General features: G+C 31.2%; 1 protein-coding gene across 1 annotated transcript; it reads right to left on the reverse strand.

Moving 5' to 3' along the window:
- Positions 1–1638: 1638 nt before the first annotated feature.
- Positions 1639–18068, reverse strand: LOC132733313 (uncharacterized). Its single transcript, XM_060719932.1, has 16 exons — positions 17717–18068; positions 15685–15714; positions 14667–15084; positions 14308–14428; positions 12403–12475; positions 11414–11568; positions 10714–10873; positions 9508–9599; positions 8420–8648; positions 7932–8068; positions 6949–7090; positions 6392–6580; positions 5984–6184; positions 5398–5485; positions 4680–4785; positions 1639–4372 (listed from the first exon to the last, which is right to left on the reverse strand). Exons 1-16 carry the CDS (start codon positions 17763–17765, stop codon positions 3803–3805), a joined length of 2760 nt encoding a protein of 919 aa, XP_060575915.1. The 5' UTR covers positions 17766–18068; the 3' UTR covers positions 1639–3802.
- Positions 18069–18761: the final 693 nt, after the last annotated feature.

Below are 18761 nucleotides of genomic sequence, written 5' to 3' on the forward strand. Positions count from 1 at the left end.
TACATGTAGTATCAAATAATGTAACATTTTGAGAGCTTCTTAAAAACTGTACCATTCCGTTTACTATTGATTCGGTAACGATAGTTGTAGTGTCAAATGGTATAACATTTTCAGAACTTACATTTTTTTGAATTTCTTAACAATTGTACCATTTCGTTTACTACTCTTTCAGTTGCGATATAGTGTCAAATAGTGTAACATTTTGAAAACTTACATCTTTTTAATTTCTTAAAAATGTGTAATGTTTCAGTTACGATATATAGTGTCAAATAGTGTACATTTTAGGAACTAAAAGTGTTTGTTTTTTTTAAATTTCTTTAACTATAATTAAATTATAATTATAGTAATGAAAAGTTATCACTTTGAGTATTAAAAATATGATAACTAACCCTTCAATTACCATTTAATGTCGAAAAGTTCATATTTTGAACACTTACATTTAAATAACTAAAACTTAGATAAAAATATATTGTCAAAATGTTAACAATTGAATAACTTATATTTTAGTTAATAATACATTTAATTACAGTTGAGTTGGTATTAAGGACAACAGTTTGATTTCGAAAATTTTGAGTCGGAAAATGTAACATTTTGGAAACTAAGTGAACTCAGTAAATTTGAAATTCGTCACCTAAGTGCAGTAACGGGTGATCTCCTATAAATTTACAGAAGGAATTAAAGCACTATGGTGAATTTATTTCAATAAAGTTTAGCATTTTTAGTACTAACATTTTACGTTGTTGTTCGAAATAAGGAAACACTTTGAAATAAACCTGAAATATTTTCCTGGATACTGTAATGTTTAGATTACTAACATTCTGGTAACATCAAAACGTTAAAAACTTTATATTTTTTCATCAACATAATTATGTTGCTGATAATGCAACATATTCCCGGATTACTGTCATTCCAAAATTATACCATTTACCACATTGAATTTCAACACACGGAAGTTTGAACTTTTGGATATTGGACGAAATGCTTTTACAATCTATAACTTAAATGTCATACATGTATGCAGTTTGGCATTCCGTTATGTTTTATAACTCCAAAATCATAGTGTTGTATACAGCTCGGCATCGCGATATGTTTTTACAACATCAAATTTAACACCGATATGTTTTTGAAACTCAAAAGTTTTACAATTGTATGCAGCTCGACACTCCGATAAATTTTTATAACTCCAAAGTTATACAATTGTATGCAACTCGACGCCCAGATATGTTTTTGCAACTCGAACATTTTACAATTGTATGCAGCTCAACACCCCGATATGTTTTTGCAACTCCAAAAGTTTTAATTTGTATGAAGCTCGACACCCCAATATGTTTTTGTAACTTCAAAGTTTTACAATTGTATGCAGCTCGATACCTCGATATGTTTTTCAACTCCTTTTCTACAACTTCAAACTCTTACAAATGTATCACAACTTGAATGTCACAGAAATGTATGCTGCATTCTAATATATTTTTTTCTCGATGGAAATGCACAACACTTAACTCAACACGCAATGATGTCAATCATTCAAAACATTTATCTGCCATCCCGAACGAGGTTTTTTTAATATTTATACATTAAATGAATGTCATGTTTCAGGTTTATTTGGAAACTCGATAGAACAGACTTCCACATATGACAAAGACATTGAACATAAACTGATTTACAATTTATTTATATGTACACTTTTAATTCACGACAAACTATATAAAAATTAATATGCACCAATTTCAGTTTGAACACGACAATCAACTTATAAACTAATTGTACAGTAATAAAAATATTCATGTTTAGCTAAGTTTCCAAACAGATCCGATGAACTTATTAAATAATAATAAATGAAATTGATGTTAAGCATGTGAATATTTTATATCAGACTAGGATAGGTCAATTTCAGAAACGTATTGAAACTGCACTAGATCGTATCTACTATTACTGAAATGTTAATTTATGAGTGACTTTTATAAAGGTATCAACGAAAGTATGAGAATCATGCTAAATCGAAAATATACATTGTGACTTCTACATATATATCATATTCAAATGTAGGGTTTCTGATTTTCTCTATTTTATAAACTTAACTGAAGGTTTTGTGCATTAAGTAAAAGTAAAAGGCTTATAAAAATGTTTTATAAACAGCTATGAGGAGGAAGAAAAACTAAAGGAAGTTTTACATAATATTTGGTATACATGTACATAATATTACAGAAATAATGATAAATATAAAAGTAAAAATTCTTCAAACTATGTTGAAATGTCATATCAATTTATTTAATCTTTGTTTTTCTTTCATAATTGCAAAACATTCCTTTCCTGAATAGAAAACACATAAACATTAGGTTGTGGAAAGGAAAAAAAACTGCAATTCTCACTTACTTCAACAGTAATGATATTTGCACAAATGTTTACAAAGAGCGTATTACTTGTATTAATCAATCAATCAATCAATCAAACATTTCATATTTCTGACAAACACAAAACATATTCAATAGTATTTCAACTACTCAATCAAAGCTAATCTTAATCAAAAATGGATCGCATTACATATTGAATATCCTCTTTAAATGTCCGATTTCAACATCAAAACTAATCCCTACCAAAGAACCAGTTTTTAGTTAACCAATACTGTGCTGTATCACTGCGAAACAGATCTCTGTCATTTATAAAAATTTGTATACATTGTTTCTACATTGTATAGTTTTTTATTGGACCAAAAAAATCCTATTTTGTGAGACATTTTACTTTTATTCAAAGATATACTATGCTCAAATTTGATATTAGAAATATTGCTGTACAGTCTCTTTGAAAATATAAACTAAACATGTTTTGACGTAGATATAATTATTATGTTTAAAATTCTACACATTATAGGTAGCCACAAAATGAATATATAGTGTCATTAAAAAAACTGGCAGTTTTTTTAAAGATAAGACCAGCTTTACTTGACCTGTAAAAGGAACGCAGATTCCCATACATAGCTTAATCATTCTTTTACTCAAATTAGACATATTCATTAAGAATTTCATAGATTTAAATTAATTTCTGTTATTAAAATATTTTACTCAATGGTGAGCATACTATATCTTTAATAAAGCATCAGAAGATTTTAACATGATTATTTTCTGTTTCTGAGACACTATTTCTGTCCTGTCATCTCCTTTCTGTCAACTCAATCATGTCAGGGAAATTGCCAAAAGCAGGGACATCATTATTTGTTCGAGTTGATAATGATGCCATTTGATAGTCGCCCAGAGGTTCATCATCTAAATTATCTGACAATCTATCAGATGTGACACCTATGTGAGATCTGTCAGAGGTAAAAATGTTTCCTGTATCACTTGAGTTCAAACCATGTAACGAAGGATCCCCAAAGAAGTTGCTTGGGCTTTCGAAAGCCTCGGCTGTGCAGTAATCGTCTACATAAGTTAAACCTGAACTAACGACATCCTCTTGCTCGGCTATCATGTATTCACCTAAAGAGGAAGTTGAAGGTGTAGAAGACTCAACGCTCATTCGCGGCAAAATAACCGAATTCAAATAATTAAATTGTGCGTTTAAATGTCTTCGTTGTGTATTTATTGTATATGAAGATTGCCTACTTGAAAGACTACCGTTAGAATTAACATCGGCATGTGCCAATAAGTAACTATCGTTTTGAACTGTATTGGAATTGTTGGACTGCGATGCCATTGCCGTGAAGTATTCCCCGAATGATATCGAATTTGAAAGCGGAAATTGTTCTGCAGAAGAGTCATTTGCTTCGCTTAACAAGTTCAATTCATCGCCGTGAGTAATGCTTTCACCGTCAGTAAAAAGATGAGATAGATTCCCTCTGTTGATCATTGCCTTGAGGATATTCATTGCTTAAGATAATCTGGTCCCTAGCTATCTCGTATCCGTCAGATTTAATTTCAACCATTGCGCCAATAACAGGTGTTGCATAATCATCAACATCTTCAGAAATAACGATTCCCTTGTCATTAACGTGATGCAAATCATTTATTTGATCACCGGAACCATGCAGTTGTTCAAAGTTCGTTGAAGTGCCGTTAAGTTGTGTGTTAACGTTTTTACCTACTGTTTCGTTTTCTACAAATTGTTTCTGCAGCTCGTTAACATATTTACGCATTTCTTCAGGACCAGTTGTTGCATAATTATCATCCGAATCCGACAGTCCGTCAGATGATGGCACCGGCAAAGGTAGTTGAAGCTCAGTGCCGACGAGTGGGTTTTCAAATGCAATGGTTCTATCTTGTTGAACATGTAGTGTTTTGACATCTGTATGATCATCTTGGACACTTTCATCGGAAACGCTTCTAGAGATGGAATATATTCCGGAAGATTCACTCAACTCGTTAGAGCTACTAGTGTCATTCTGGAAAGAAATTCATTTTGATTAATTTTTTTATCTGAAGAAATATGCAACTGCTGAGATGATATATTTGAGATTGTAATATTCAATGCAAGCTAAAATGACCATATTATGAACAGGTGAATACAGGCTTCACTTAAGACATCAAGTGTTTGATCAGATATGTAAAAAAATAAGCAAAAATAAGTAAATTTGTCATCTGTGTCAATCTTAAACAATTTTCCAATTTTTGCGATGACCTTATCATAATATATGCCATGGTGTGATGCCAACCTAATATAATAACCTAATATAATAACATAATAAGTACCTCTGCGGTCATATATTCCTGTGTATCTTTTAAAATTTCGGTTAAAATGTCATCAGATATATTGTTTCTCTCCTGCAAAGTTTTCATTCTATTTCTGCATAATTTTCTGAAACACAAAAGGCATTAAATGGGGCTCTCGTACTGTGTAATTAATAACAAAAGGAATGACAAATCTAAAAAAAGAAAAAAGCAGCATTTTAAAGAGATTCACATTGTGTGGAAGGCATGACTGCAGTGTGATGACAGGGTACCCAGGATCGTATTGTACCTCTGTATGGCAACCAGTTAAAATCTTTACTGAGGTGTTTCCATCCCAATAGAAACTGAAAGTAATTAGCCTTTGTCCTCAGTATAGAGCTAGACCACTCTGCATGCCATAGTTCCTACATTTCTCTATTTTTTTTGCTTATCAACTTTTATCAAATTTTTATCTTGTCAATCTTAAACTTGATAACGAATTGTTTAAAAAATGGTCCATTTATGAATCTCGGCATCTTAAACCTTGGACAAGACAAGTTTACATACTATAGTACCCCAAGACCATTTGAGGTGTATAAATAAGTCGTACACTAATCTACTAGATTTGGAGACCTGTGATTTGTACTTGAAATATAAGGTTTAAGTTAATTATTACTGTAACTCTTTGAACATCATAATTAATTTGAACATAACAGAGCTTGCAAACAAAACTTCATACAACACTGGTAAAGCAACTTACATTAAAATTAAGAGACCAACAACAGTGGAACACAGCACAGAAATGATGATTGTGATGTTTTTGTTCGTCTTCTGTCCAGGTACTTCAACTGTAATTGGAAAGAAATGACCAGTATTCTCTTTTCGAAGTGTTCACAGTACCATTACAATAGATGTATTAATCATTATGCTACAAAATGTACGCAAATACATATGAGGAAAAATCCATGTAAAATCAATGGTATAAAGGTTTATGAATTGGGTGAATCTAGAAAAAATGCCATTTAATTAGATGTGAATTAGGCATAATGCCATACAAAAGAGCATAAAACAGCCCAAATATCATTAAATTACCTCACAATTAAATTAAAGATTAAAAAAGGCAAACTTCCAAGCAAACTAATAAGAAATAGACAAAAGGTCATACAATTAAGCATCTTAAATGTTAAAAAATTCATGTGCGGTAGCTAAAATGGCACACAAGTGCGGACCATGCAAATCTTTAAATGATTCCAAACAAGTAAGAGAACATGTCTGTGTGAATGAGATAAAACGTCAATGAGTTAGGCAATATTATAAATTGGTCCGGAAAGGGCAAACATGGCTACTCTGAAAATAATATGATAATTGAAATAAAGTAGAATGAATCTTACCTATTTTATTATTCCTGTCAAAATGGAATGTGATGTGACTAGATTCCAAATTATTATCACTGTACTGAATCCGGAAACAAAATGTGACATTTGCCATACTACCAACAAAAACGTAAAGGTCTCTGACAAAAGGCGTGGCAGAGAAATTTTGAAACGCTGAAAATAAACATGAAAAAAAAATTTCACTGAAAATAATCAAACTCAAAGAAGAAGCTTCTTTATATATATGACAAAAATCGTCGTCGTCATCATCATCATTATTATTATCATCATCATTATTATTATTATTTATTATTACGTTGATAATAATGATGGTGGTGATTATGAACTTTTGATATAGTCTCTAAATACATTTAATTTTACCTGATATATTATTGATACTGCAGATATCAGTTTGGTTTTGTTTCGCTTCACGGATTGCAACTTCATACAAAAGCGGTCTTTTCTTCAGGCTGCAGTAATCAAAGAGAAGGTGTAGTCTCGCGACGCTCTCGTTGCTAGGTAACGCAGATGCAGATAGTTCGAGTTGATCTTGTTTCTGACTCACCGCGTCTGAAGAGTTGACATAAAATGAAATATGTTATACAGTTAAACTTAACACTTTAAAAACATAATCAAAGAAAAGAACAACTTCTAATGCATCATTGAAACATCTAAACATATCAAACACATATATTACCTTTCAATGTATTCATTATGAAAAAACTTCACCCTTTTACGACAGAAATGGATAAAATATGAACTTTAAAGGTCAGCCAACATGGCAAAATTGAAATTGTTGCAGATTTGGTTTGACGGACCTTCTACAGTGGCTCATGCAATCTTCAACCCGTACCTGCTAACACCGTTTTAGATACAGCTGACTTAGGTTTTGATAAATTCAAATAAATAAAAAATTATTTCACAATAACTTGACTTACTCTCCGATGATAATACACAGTTGGACCATATGATTCTCCCATCCTCCTCTGATGACGTCATACCAAAGTACCATTCACTTGAATAATTAGTCAAGTTGCCAGGCAGCTGAAATCTTGGTTCGAATGTCTTCTCTAAATTAGTCTGCAATACATGCAATAGGTCCAATTATGCAGACAAGTACAAACAAAAACACAAAAGGCAATACACAAACAGACATTAAACAATTGAATAGACAAATAAAACAACAAAACACACCCAGTAAAACAGGCAAAAACGACAAAACAAACGCAAATAGATATGAAAGAGAAAGAAGTTCGTTCCATTCAAAGATATGCCAACATAATTTAAATATATTTATTGTAAATACAGCTTTAAGTGACAAATGCATGGTTATTGCAAAAACTAATTCTAAACTGATAAGCATTTCATAGTCATATATTGTTTATTTGTTTCTTTGTTTGCTCGGGAAGCAAAGAGCCAGACGATCATAAGTTCGACAACATTGTTCACGTGTTAAAATCTACTTTTTATTAACTCTTAACTTGCTGGAACCAAATGTGATAAGCCTCTCATCCTACACATCCGTATATTTTGACAAGGCTTTATACTGTTTACTTAGTTGCATTTGATCATTACCTTGATTTTCCAAAAAATGAAAAAGGGCAGATAAGAAAAACTGAAAATCGGTCAAGTTTATTGACAACATTTTGCATGTCATTGGTTAAGTACACAGTTTTCAACTTTCCTTATCCAAAACCTACTTAAATAAAGGCAAATGGTTACACAAAATCAATACCAAACGTTCTTCAAGTAAGTCACCACAAGAACGTTTGGTACAGTTACAACGCACAAACCAGCTGCACGGTAACATTACATGTACGTGCTATTGGTTGTCAGGTCAAAGAGGCGTTTAATATTAAACAAAATGTATATTTAGAAGTAATAACAATTGTTCATATAGTAAAGAAAGAAAATTAAATACTTTGCAGATAGGTGGATATGTATTTGGTGTGCCTTGACAGTAGTAATACGTTGAAACTTCATAGTTATCGTCATATTTAGAGTACAGTAATAGCTGTATGTTGCCCCTGGTCTTCTCGACAACAAGCACCGGTTGATCTGCAAATGGCAAAAAATATATTCGTCCAGTATAATGGTAAATTTCCGATTAAGTTAAGACATGGCGTTACGCTGTATTTTAACCGATGGTCTTTCTTGAAACGCCTTCTTTTAAAAAGAAAGCATGCTGTCTGATAGAAGTTTTCATTTAAAGGATTTCAGTTTGAAGATTTACACCAAACTGTTTTTTTTTATTTAAAAGAGCTCAATAAAGATATTTAGCATTATCAACAATAAACAAGGTGTTTTTTTTTCTAATTTTACAACTTAATTTAGGTAAATGTTAAAGTAAATGTAATGCTATGCTAAAGATTGAATATTTTTGTAACGGAACAGAGTTTTTTTGTATACCTTCCTCGTTTAGATTGGCAATACGAACAGGATCCGACCGCTTTGAAGACCCAGCCTCGTTTTCGGTACGAACGCTGATCATGCAGGAGGATTGGTTTTTGTCGATTAGCTGATACAATTCTGACGTCACTGTGTAGGCGGGAATGCTTTGGTTATAAGTTGTCTCATCATCAGCCATTATGACCAAGTAAGATGCGTTCATTCCATACCAAAGACTTTTCGTCAACGGCTTTGTATATGAAGATGGAAAACAATACAGGTTATGTCAAGGTTATTGATGAATGTATACGACTATTTTTAATAAATATTTAGACAGTTTGAAATAAAAAGAAAATAAATATGATAAAAACTATGTTATTTAGATTAATCGAATTTCTGAGCCCTGTTTGGTCTGGAAGTTAGATTGAAATCAGATATTGACAACCTGCTTTTAAATTATTTTTTTCTAAATTTTGTTGAATAGGTACATGCACTCTTTGTGTTATTTACAGTTTTCTTCTCTCGAGTATCGACGTAAAATCCCCCCCCCCAAAAAAAACAAACAAAAAAAACACGACTGCTTAAATAATTTTAAGTAATGACCAAAATCATATCATAGGAAAAATTGTCGTTGTATTACATGAATGCATGCCTGAAATAACATTCATTTGTTATTGCTTTATACTTTATGCAATGTATACACCTTTAATTATCATCTAAAACAAAGTTATCATGATTGAATGTTATAGGCACATTATGCCTCAATAATTTTTTTTATTCTTAATAAAATGTCAAATATGTGTTAAAGAATACTTATGTAGTGGATTTAGTGCATATTAGACGTTTTACAACTGAAAGAAGTAGCGCTGAACATAAAGTCATGTATGGTTAAGGAAGCAAAATGTAAACAAAGTTGTATATGATTTCCATAGAAAATACTGATTTACTTTAATTATACCAATTGCCAACATAACAAATGGCAGTTCGTTTATTAGCAAATGAGTATATTGTAATAATCTGTAAATTTTAGTTAAGTTTTTGTGAAATTGAAATTATAGCATTTTTAAGGCATAATGGGCCTTTGAAATAAAATTGATTGAAGATTTTACCTCTAAATATAGAAACAACTTGCTGTTACTGGTGGAAGAGGACTTTGTCAATATATTAGAATATCCAATTATCTTCGGCACATGTAATGGCACTGAAAATCCAAAAGTAATTATATCACGAATGGCATGAAAACATGTCATGTTTTATTGCAAGTTTACCATACAATTTATTTACCAAATTATCAAAGTTCAGTTTATTGGCATTCAGCAAACTTTGGCCGTTTACAAATACATGTACGTATATCATTGTGAGAAAGGCAATACAAAGCACTGGTAAACAAACAAAAGAATGAACGATGAATAAAAAATAGAAAATAAAATAAAAAATATATATACTAAAACACACACACTTACACACTCACTAACTTACTAGCTAAGAAGTGGCCAATAGTAAAATAGTACGCGACCGACAGACTGACTGAATTTTGTAATTATGAAAGTGTATATAAAGCTATATCTGATGAAATATATCGTACAAAAAAATCAAAAGAGGATAACTATGTTGTTTTCATAACCTTATGGTTGATTCTTTTAATTAATCAACAGTTATATTATAGTATTGCAATAATCTTAAAGAGCTGTAATGTAAAATGACTATGTTATTTAATATACATGAATATTGTACGCAAACAGATTAAAATGTTTTGGAACAAAAAATCTTTATTTTAGTAAAGGTTCAGCGATGATTTCACGCAAATCCCACTCACTTTAAATACATATACTGACAAAATTATTTCATTCCTGGTATTCTGTAATCATTTTAATAACAATATAAACAGTATTTTTATATTATACCGACATCAAATATATGCAGCTTTTATACACTTAAAAGCGGCTTTCAGCTTTTCTACAGGTTACATAATTATGACATTTTAGATACATTTGTAAATCGTTTCATATGATTTTCAAATCAAAATAATTAAGGTGGAAAATGAAACTTGTCGTCTATAGTATATATACGCAATTAGGTAATCCCTCAATACTTCGCTCTCTATATGTAAATTAGCAAAATCAGAACAGTAATATGGTGCATTTTTCCGAGATAAAATTACTTAATAAAAAAAGAAATCGGTCCAACAAAAAAAAAACAAAAAAACTGGTGGCCGCCAAATGATACCACCAAAATTGATGGTTAGTCCCCAGAGTCTAAACAGTATTCGTATACGGTTGAATGCTTTCAGCAACTTCATATAATGTACAACATACCTGCGGGTCTCGTCCTGCCTAAACCCGTGACCTGATTGCTCCAGTAATGGCTGGTTACTGGCTTGCAGGAAATATTCACGGTGTAACGAGTAAAAGGAATAAGATGGTGAAGCGATATATTAACATCGAGATCAAAATGATTCGTGTCCAGTGTGATTTTCTGGAATATTTATGTTTGAAAATGTGATAAACTTATAGATTATTCCTTGCTCGGCGTTACTCCGATGGTCTGGTTCTCGTATTGTAATATTTTTCATAAATATGAAATCACCAAATGCTAGTTCATGAAGATATAAAATCCCATTCCACGGATATTTGATATAAATGCAAAATTTAGACAAAAGTCGCGAAATATTATGCACGGAAAAAGCAAACCGGTAAAAATAAATTAAATATAATATACAATTGCCTGAATAAATTGTATACCTTTAAAGATATCCGTATTATTATATAGTTCAGATAAAAACTAAATCTTTTATAAATAAACATATTTGATTTCGGATATTGATTTCGGATCGATGAAGCATCACAAGTTCTTATTATTAATATGTATATGGACATTTGAAATATAAATATCTTTGAAATAAAATTTCTCAGATTTATTGATCAGTGATCTAAAAATTAAAACGAAATCAAATTTTATTCAAGAAAAGAATTTAATTTAGTTAATGCAAAGTCATGTAATTTAAACAGATTTTACCAAATCATTTTGAAGCTTCCATTCTGATAAGTATATCACGTGACAAACCATACCGCCAACTGATGATGGAGGATGGTGGAGGGTGAACCCGACCACAAGGGTGTGTGCGTCGAGTCCAGGCTGAATTGTCACACCCGGGTAAATATCAACGCTTGCTGAAAACAAAATATTTGGGGTTTTTTAAACAAAAATGGCGGACGTTTACCAGAATTACAAAGTTGCCAGTTTCGGTTAGCCTACTAACAAGATTAAAAGCACACTAAAGTTTCTTGAAATCGCAGACATGAAGAAAACTTGGCAAGAAATCTTCACCTAGCTCAAACTTTGTCGCTCGAGACAATGTGGACACTTTCTTTGTAATAAACGTTGGTCCTAGGAGAATGTTTATGATAGCATGAAGCAATAACACTGTCTCAGATTATTATCTATTTGCGTCAAATTACTGAATAATATGTCATAATGGCGCTTAATTTTATATTTATACATTATTCCATTATTCAGAAGTATAAATACGCCACCACCGAAAAAAAAAACAATTATAAGAAGAATTGTCGTGAAAAATGCGAAGTTTTTCACTTTGATTAATTGAGAATTTTACGTAAACTTCAGCCTTGGGCTGCGTTTCATAGAAATTCCTAAGTGTATCCCAAGTCCTAGGATATAAAACCAACTTTAGGACTAATTAAAGACCGTTTTAATCAACATTTTTATCTTCAGTCGAATACTGTAGACTACAAATAAAACATTCTCCCAAGAAAAAATCAAAATAAAGTGGTAGACCCATTTATTCGCAATGGGTAAATGCCCATCAGCATTGCTATTCAAAAAAGTAAAAGAGTCATAACATAGAGGTCATAAGTTACAACATTTCCTTTGAAATGCACAATTGTCTAAGTTTTTGGCCTTAAGACTAATTTCAGACTTAAGACTTTCTTTAAAATGCAACGCAGAGGTCTAATTAATAAATTCATAAAAATGACATCACTTACATATTTTGTCACTTCCTACCACAGTATAGTTATATTCATTTGTCCCTTGTTCTGACTTTTCTATGAGTGTTATCTGGAAGTTATAAAAATTATTATGCAGAATGTGTGTGTATATATATTATATATATATATATTATATATATATTATATTATATATATATATATATATATATATAATATGTCTATATATATTTTACTTAAAACGTACTGAACAAAAATATTCAAACAGTCGGATGTTTCAAGAGTTACGCTTGTCATATCATATAAAATGTTAAACAAGGTGTAAATAAAGTCAAGATGTGGCAGATTTCTATCTAACAGAGCAAAAACAATTGGGAGCGGATCATTGGTTCGAATTTGAAGGATTTCGGAGTAGAAAGGTTCAACATATCAAAAGCCTATATCGGAAAAAAATGCCCTTGCAATGGACGAGTCCTTCAACAAGTTGCTAAATTGTCAATTATTCATGCACAGCTATAATATCCATATTATTTTACTTAAATCGCGCACAGAATATTTCGTGAGCCAGTATAAAATAATTCAAATAGTGGAATGATACTCAAAATAAGAAAATGAAATTAATTTATTTAAATTTCTTGCTGAATCTTCCGTGAGCCAGTATAAAATAATTCAAATAGTGGAATGATACTCAAAATAAGAAAATGAAATTAATTTATTTAAATTTCTTGCTGAATCTTCCGTGAGCCAGTAGAAAAGAATTCATATATCATGTATATTGGAATGATACTCAAAATGAGAATATGAAATTATACTAAAATCACTTGCTGAATCTTCCGTGAGCCAGTAGAAAAGAATTCATATATTGGAATGATACTCAAAATGAGAATATGAAATTATACTAAAATCACTTGCTGAATCTTCCGTGAGCCAGTAGAAAAGAATTCATATATTGGAATGATACTCAAAATGAGAATATGAAATTATACTAAAATCACTTGCTGAATATTCCGTGAGCCAGTAGAAAAGAATTCATATATTGGAATGATACTCAAAATGAGAATATGAAATTATACTAAAATCACTTGCTGAATCTTCCGTGAGCCAGAAGAAAAGAATTCATATATTGGAATGATACTCAAAATGAGAATATGAAATTATACTAAATCACTTGCTGAATCTTCCACGAGCCAGTATAAAAGAATTCAAATAGTGGAATGAAACTCAAAATGTGAAAATGAAATTATACTTAATTATATAAATCACATGCTGAATCTTCCGTGAGCCAGTATAAAGGAATTCAAATAGTGGAATGAAACTCAAAATGAGAATATGAAATTATACTAAATCACTTGCTGAATCTTCCACGAGCCAGTATAAAAGAATTCAAATAGTGGAATGAAACTCAAAATGTGAAAATGAAATTATACTTAATTATATAAATCACATGCTGAATCTTCCGTGAGCCAGTATAAAGGAATTCAAATAGTGGAATGAAACTCAAAATGAGAATATGAAATTATACTAAATCACTTGCTGAATCTTCCACGAGCCAGTATAAAGGAATTCAAATAGTGGAATGAAACTCAAAATGTGAAAATGAAATTATACTTAATTATATAAATCACATGCTGAATCTTTCGTGAGCCAGTATAAAGGAATTCATATATTGGAATGATACTCAAAATGAGAATATGAAATTATACTAAATCACTTGCTGAATCTTCCACGAGCCAGTATAAAAAATTCAAACAGTGGAATGATCCTCAAAATGAGAAAATGAATGTTCCGTGAGCCAGTATAAAAGAATTCATGTAAATGAGAGTACAGTTTGTTTAAATAATTGAATATTTCTCTGGGTCCAGTGATAAAAGGATTCAGCAGGATATACGTAAATTATACTCTTTCGTGAATCAGTGTTTAGGAGATTTTACTTAAATGACTTACGTTGAAAGGGATGAATCTATTGAAATCTGTATCCGGTATGTTACAATGTCGTCTGCTTCCATATGATGACGTGCAATTTCCACTGCCGTCTGCTGAGCAACACTTGTACTTGTCCATTTCCCTGAAATCAAATAGAAAGAACCTCTCCGATTTGTAGGATTTGGCGTTGATATTTTACTGTGACACACTGGTAGGTCACTCAATATCAACCTGTGATAGAGGCGGCAGACGGACTTTAACTAACAGGGTGAATTCATATACAAGGTTATTGTATATTTTCAGACCTTTTCGGAAATGAAAAGTATATTGTGTAAAATGCTTAGGCTCCTAGGTTCTATATGTATATAGTAATAACTTACTCTGACTTATACATGGCTTTCCACATCGTACAACCATCATCGGTCAAGGACGTCCAGCTACAGGTCATGTTAAATAAATCGTTCACTTTACAGTCTATGGTCGGGGCTTTGGTTATATTTTGTGCCGGAAAGCTACACTTGTCAACTTTCACAAAAGACAAGGAAAGTAAAGTGTCAATCGTGCAGTTGCCATAGCGACAACTATAGTTCCCGCCCGAATCCCTGGAAACGACCTTGACATTTGCGAAACCAACGTTTCCCGATACTTTAGTTATTGGAAACTTAGTTTGACTTTCTGAATGCAAAAGATAAAAAGTCGAGATATTGTGACTGACAGACGTTGAGTTGACTTCACAGCTAAAATTCACACTGTCACCGTATTTATAAACACGTTTGCTATCGTCTGGAACTTTGAGAACTGAAAAAGAACAATAGATATTTAGGTTTGAGATTAAAATTACACGAATAACATTTAGATGCCTTACACGGCTCTTATTTTAACTGTTACACGCATAGATCAATAGAAATATATAATATTAGATCAGTTGATTTGTTTAATAAAGCTATATGAAAAATAGTAATATTACAGTTTTAATTCCTACAGTGACATTTTGCTCATTTTTCGCTGCGACGCTGAGTTGGAATAGATATACATTGTAACTATATTTCAATAGATTTGCTATTGTAATGGCGATTGGCCAATGATTAATAATGAAATATGTTTTGATACAATACAATAATAACCTAAATCATAAAAAAAGACTGACCCACTCTTTTTAACTATTTGAACGTTACAGATACATTCTTAACGTTATTTATAGAAATGTTCAGTACATTTTGTGGATGACTTATTATTTTTTCATAATTAAATATGAAAGTGAATACCATTATTGCAAAATGTAAACTATTTTTTTATCTATTCACTGACCAGTTACATCCGGATCAACAAAATGTCACTTTAATTTGATATAAGTATAATATAAGTAAATAATTCAAGTCGTCTGCTTGTACTACTTACATGTATCACACACTTGATTTAGCTGTACACCTATAACGACAAAAACAAATACGATTGTTTGCATTAATACATGTTTTATGTTAAAGTAGAGTGTATATAATTCCGTAAAAACTATATGAAAGTTCGGAATATTTTAACGTTACTTTTCGTGAGTTAGAGAGATCTTACAAACCGTTCACAGCATTAAATAAACAATAGTGCCAAATCTCTCATATATCACACATTAGGACGAAGCTGGTCGAATTCCTTCTATTAAAGCCTTAGAAATGCTATAAAAATATCAAAAACTTGATATCTCACAAATTTCAAAAGAATACTTATTTGCCAAATACATAAACTATCTTCCGCTTATTGTGCTCTGTTTGCAAATGGTACATTTAATGAACTAGTATTTTGTATGGAAGTTAAAATACTGCATTGTTTATATTTTGCTACCTTTACGACACATCACTACATATTCAGCGTTACTTACTTCACTTGTTGAACATCTAACATGTTCTTAATCCATTATCAAAACATTATCAAACACATGTTAAGCCTTTCTAAAGACTTTAAAAAATGGATTTCTGAGGCATAATTTGCCTTTAAAAAGATAGACGGCTGCTTAATGTAAGTATACAAACAACAATCTTGCAGTTGGAATTGCGATTCACAACCAGTATAACTAATCAAAAATTCTCAAAGAAGAATTTAAAAGGTTTGATAATTAGTGAAACAACAATATAAACATTTTTATTCTGCTTGATACACACCCAATAAAAGACATAACATGTACCTTTAGCCACTCAATACATCCAATTCTCACTTGAAAATATTCAAATCACGGTTATATATCTTACAATATACGAGTGTTATCATCAGAGTCGAGAATGAAAAAAAGACAACAACAACAATAAATGCTTATACACCAAAAATATATTAAACTCACAAACAGCAACAAAAACAAGAGCTGTCGGTAGGACAGCACGCTCGACTATTCTAAGTGCTTGATAGTATGACCCTCCAATTATGACCCTAAGTGCATGTGTAAAGTTTCAAGTAAATATCTTTGAAGACCTTTAACCTTTAACCAAAATTTCTAAGTTTCAAAGGGGCAAATAATTCTGCAAATATTGCAGGCAGAGTAATGCAATTTTGCAAACTGATGTACATTGTTACTATAAAAAAAGTATTTTAAATTTCAATTGAATATCTCAAGCAATAATTGTGATATTTGACTTTACAAAAAAACTTTAACCAAAATTTCTAAGTTCCAAAGGGGCATAATTCTGTCAATATTGTAGGCATAGTTATCCAACTTGTCAATCTGATGTACCCTTGTTACTATAAATAAGTATTGTAAGTTTCAATTGAATATCTCAAGCAATAATTGAGTTATTTGACTTTACAAAAAAACTTTAACCAAAAGTTCTAAGTAAAAAAGGGGCAAAATTCTGTCAATATTGTAGCAGAGTTATCCAACTTGTCAATCTGATGTACCTTGTTACTATAAATAAGTATTGTAAGTTTCAATTGAATATCTCAAGCAATAATTGAGATATTTGACTTTACAAAAAGCTTTAACCAAAAGTTCTAAGTTAAAAAGGGCATAATTCTGTCAATATTGTAGGCAAGAGTTATCCCACTTGTCAATCTGATGTACCTTGTTACTATAAAATAAGTATTGTAAGTTTCAATTGAATATCTCAAGCAATAATTGAGATATTTGACTTTACAAAAAGCTTTAACCAAAAGTTCTAAGTTAAAAAGGGGCATAATTCTGTCAATATTGTAGGCAGAGTTATCCCACTTGTCAATCTGATGTACCTTGTTACTATAAATAAGTATTGTAAGTTTCAATTGAATATCTCAAGTAATAATTGAGATATTTGACTTTACAAAAAACTTTAACCAACGCAGACGCCGACGCGGACGCTGACGCCGACGCCGGGGCGACTACAATAGCTCTCATATTCTTCGAATAGTCGAGCTAAAAACCAAAAAACAAACAAACAAACAAAAAACAGACAAAAACACAAACAAATAGACTTACCATTGAACACCAACAGCAGAAAAGAAATCTGAAATCCAAGTATCCTCATATTTACACCATTTATGCCGTTGTTGTGTATATCGTTAAATTCAATCTAAAATTTAATGACCTCTCAAAATCAATACAATAAACTTTTTCAATCATTTATGGCAAATATCCGCTATATTATCAGATGTTTTTCAAATATCTAAACGTTTTCAGTTTTCATTATATCCCAATTCTTAGAAGAGCCTTAAAATAACAATAGTCCGTTAAAGATATATCGATATATTCGTTCACAATAGCATATGTACATATATAATTTTACATATTTTATTGTCAACTACATATTAGTCAATATTTACATGGACTGTAACCGTGTTTATTTGATGTTGACAGTGATAATATGTGATAACACAGATTTAACAATGTAAAATGTGAGGCTATATCAATGTTTTATCATAAAATGATAGCACAATGACGTGATATTGGCCACTAAAAGTTCCTCTTTAGTGGTTATTTAACCCTCTTTAACTTAACCTTTTGAATGATACCAAATCCGGCAATATCAATAGATTTTATAGAATGATACCAAATCCGGCAATATCAATATATATAGAATGATACCAAATCCGGCAATATCAATACATAAAAACTAATGACCCGGCAGAGTAATCCTCAGACTCTTTTGTTATTTGGCTGGTTGTTAAGTTCATCCACCTACTTCCATAGGATGTACCGGTCAATGAATACTTCGCATAGCAAGATTAATGTGGTGGTTTTTATTTTGGAGTCTAAATGGCAATGGGTACATCTAACTTGCATGAACACAGGGTTTTAGTATGTCTTACCCATACTAAAATATAGCGATTTCAAACGTAATACTTTGTTATCTTAAGTAACTATAGATCTAAGTTCAAACATTTAGTAATGATAAAATGTATTATGACAGACTTTACAATTAACTAAAATTGCCATGACCCATGACAATATAAGTAAGGACTCATGACATGGCACAGTATATAAATAAACCAATGACACATGACATGTTACAGTATTAACTTAT

The sequence above is a fragment of the Ruditapes philippinarum genome, unplaced genomic scaffold (genome assembly GCF_026571515.1).
Source record: "Ruditapes philippinarum isolate M1 unplaced genomic scaffold, ASM2657151v2 ctg5702_1_1_1_1, whole genome shotgun sequence".
In the NCBI taxonomy this organism is placed as follows: Eukaryota; Metazoa; Mollusca; class Bivalvia; order Venerida; family Veneridae; genus Ruditapes; species Ruditapes philippinarum.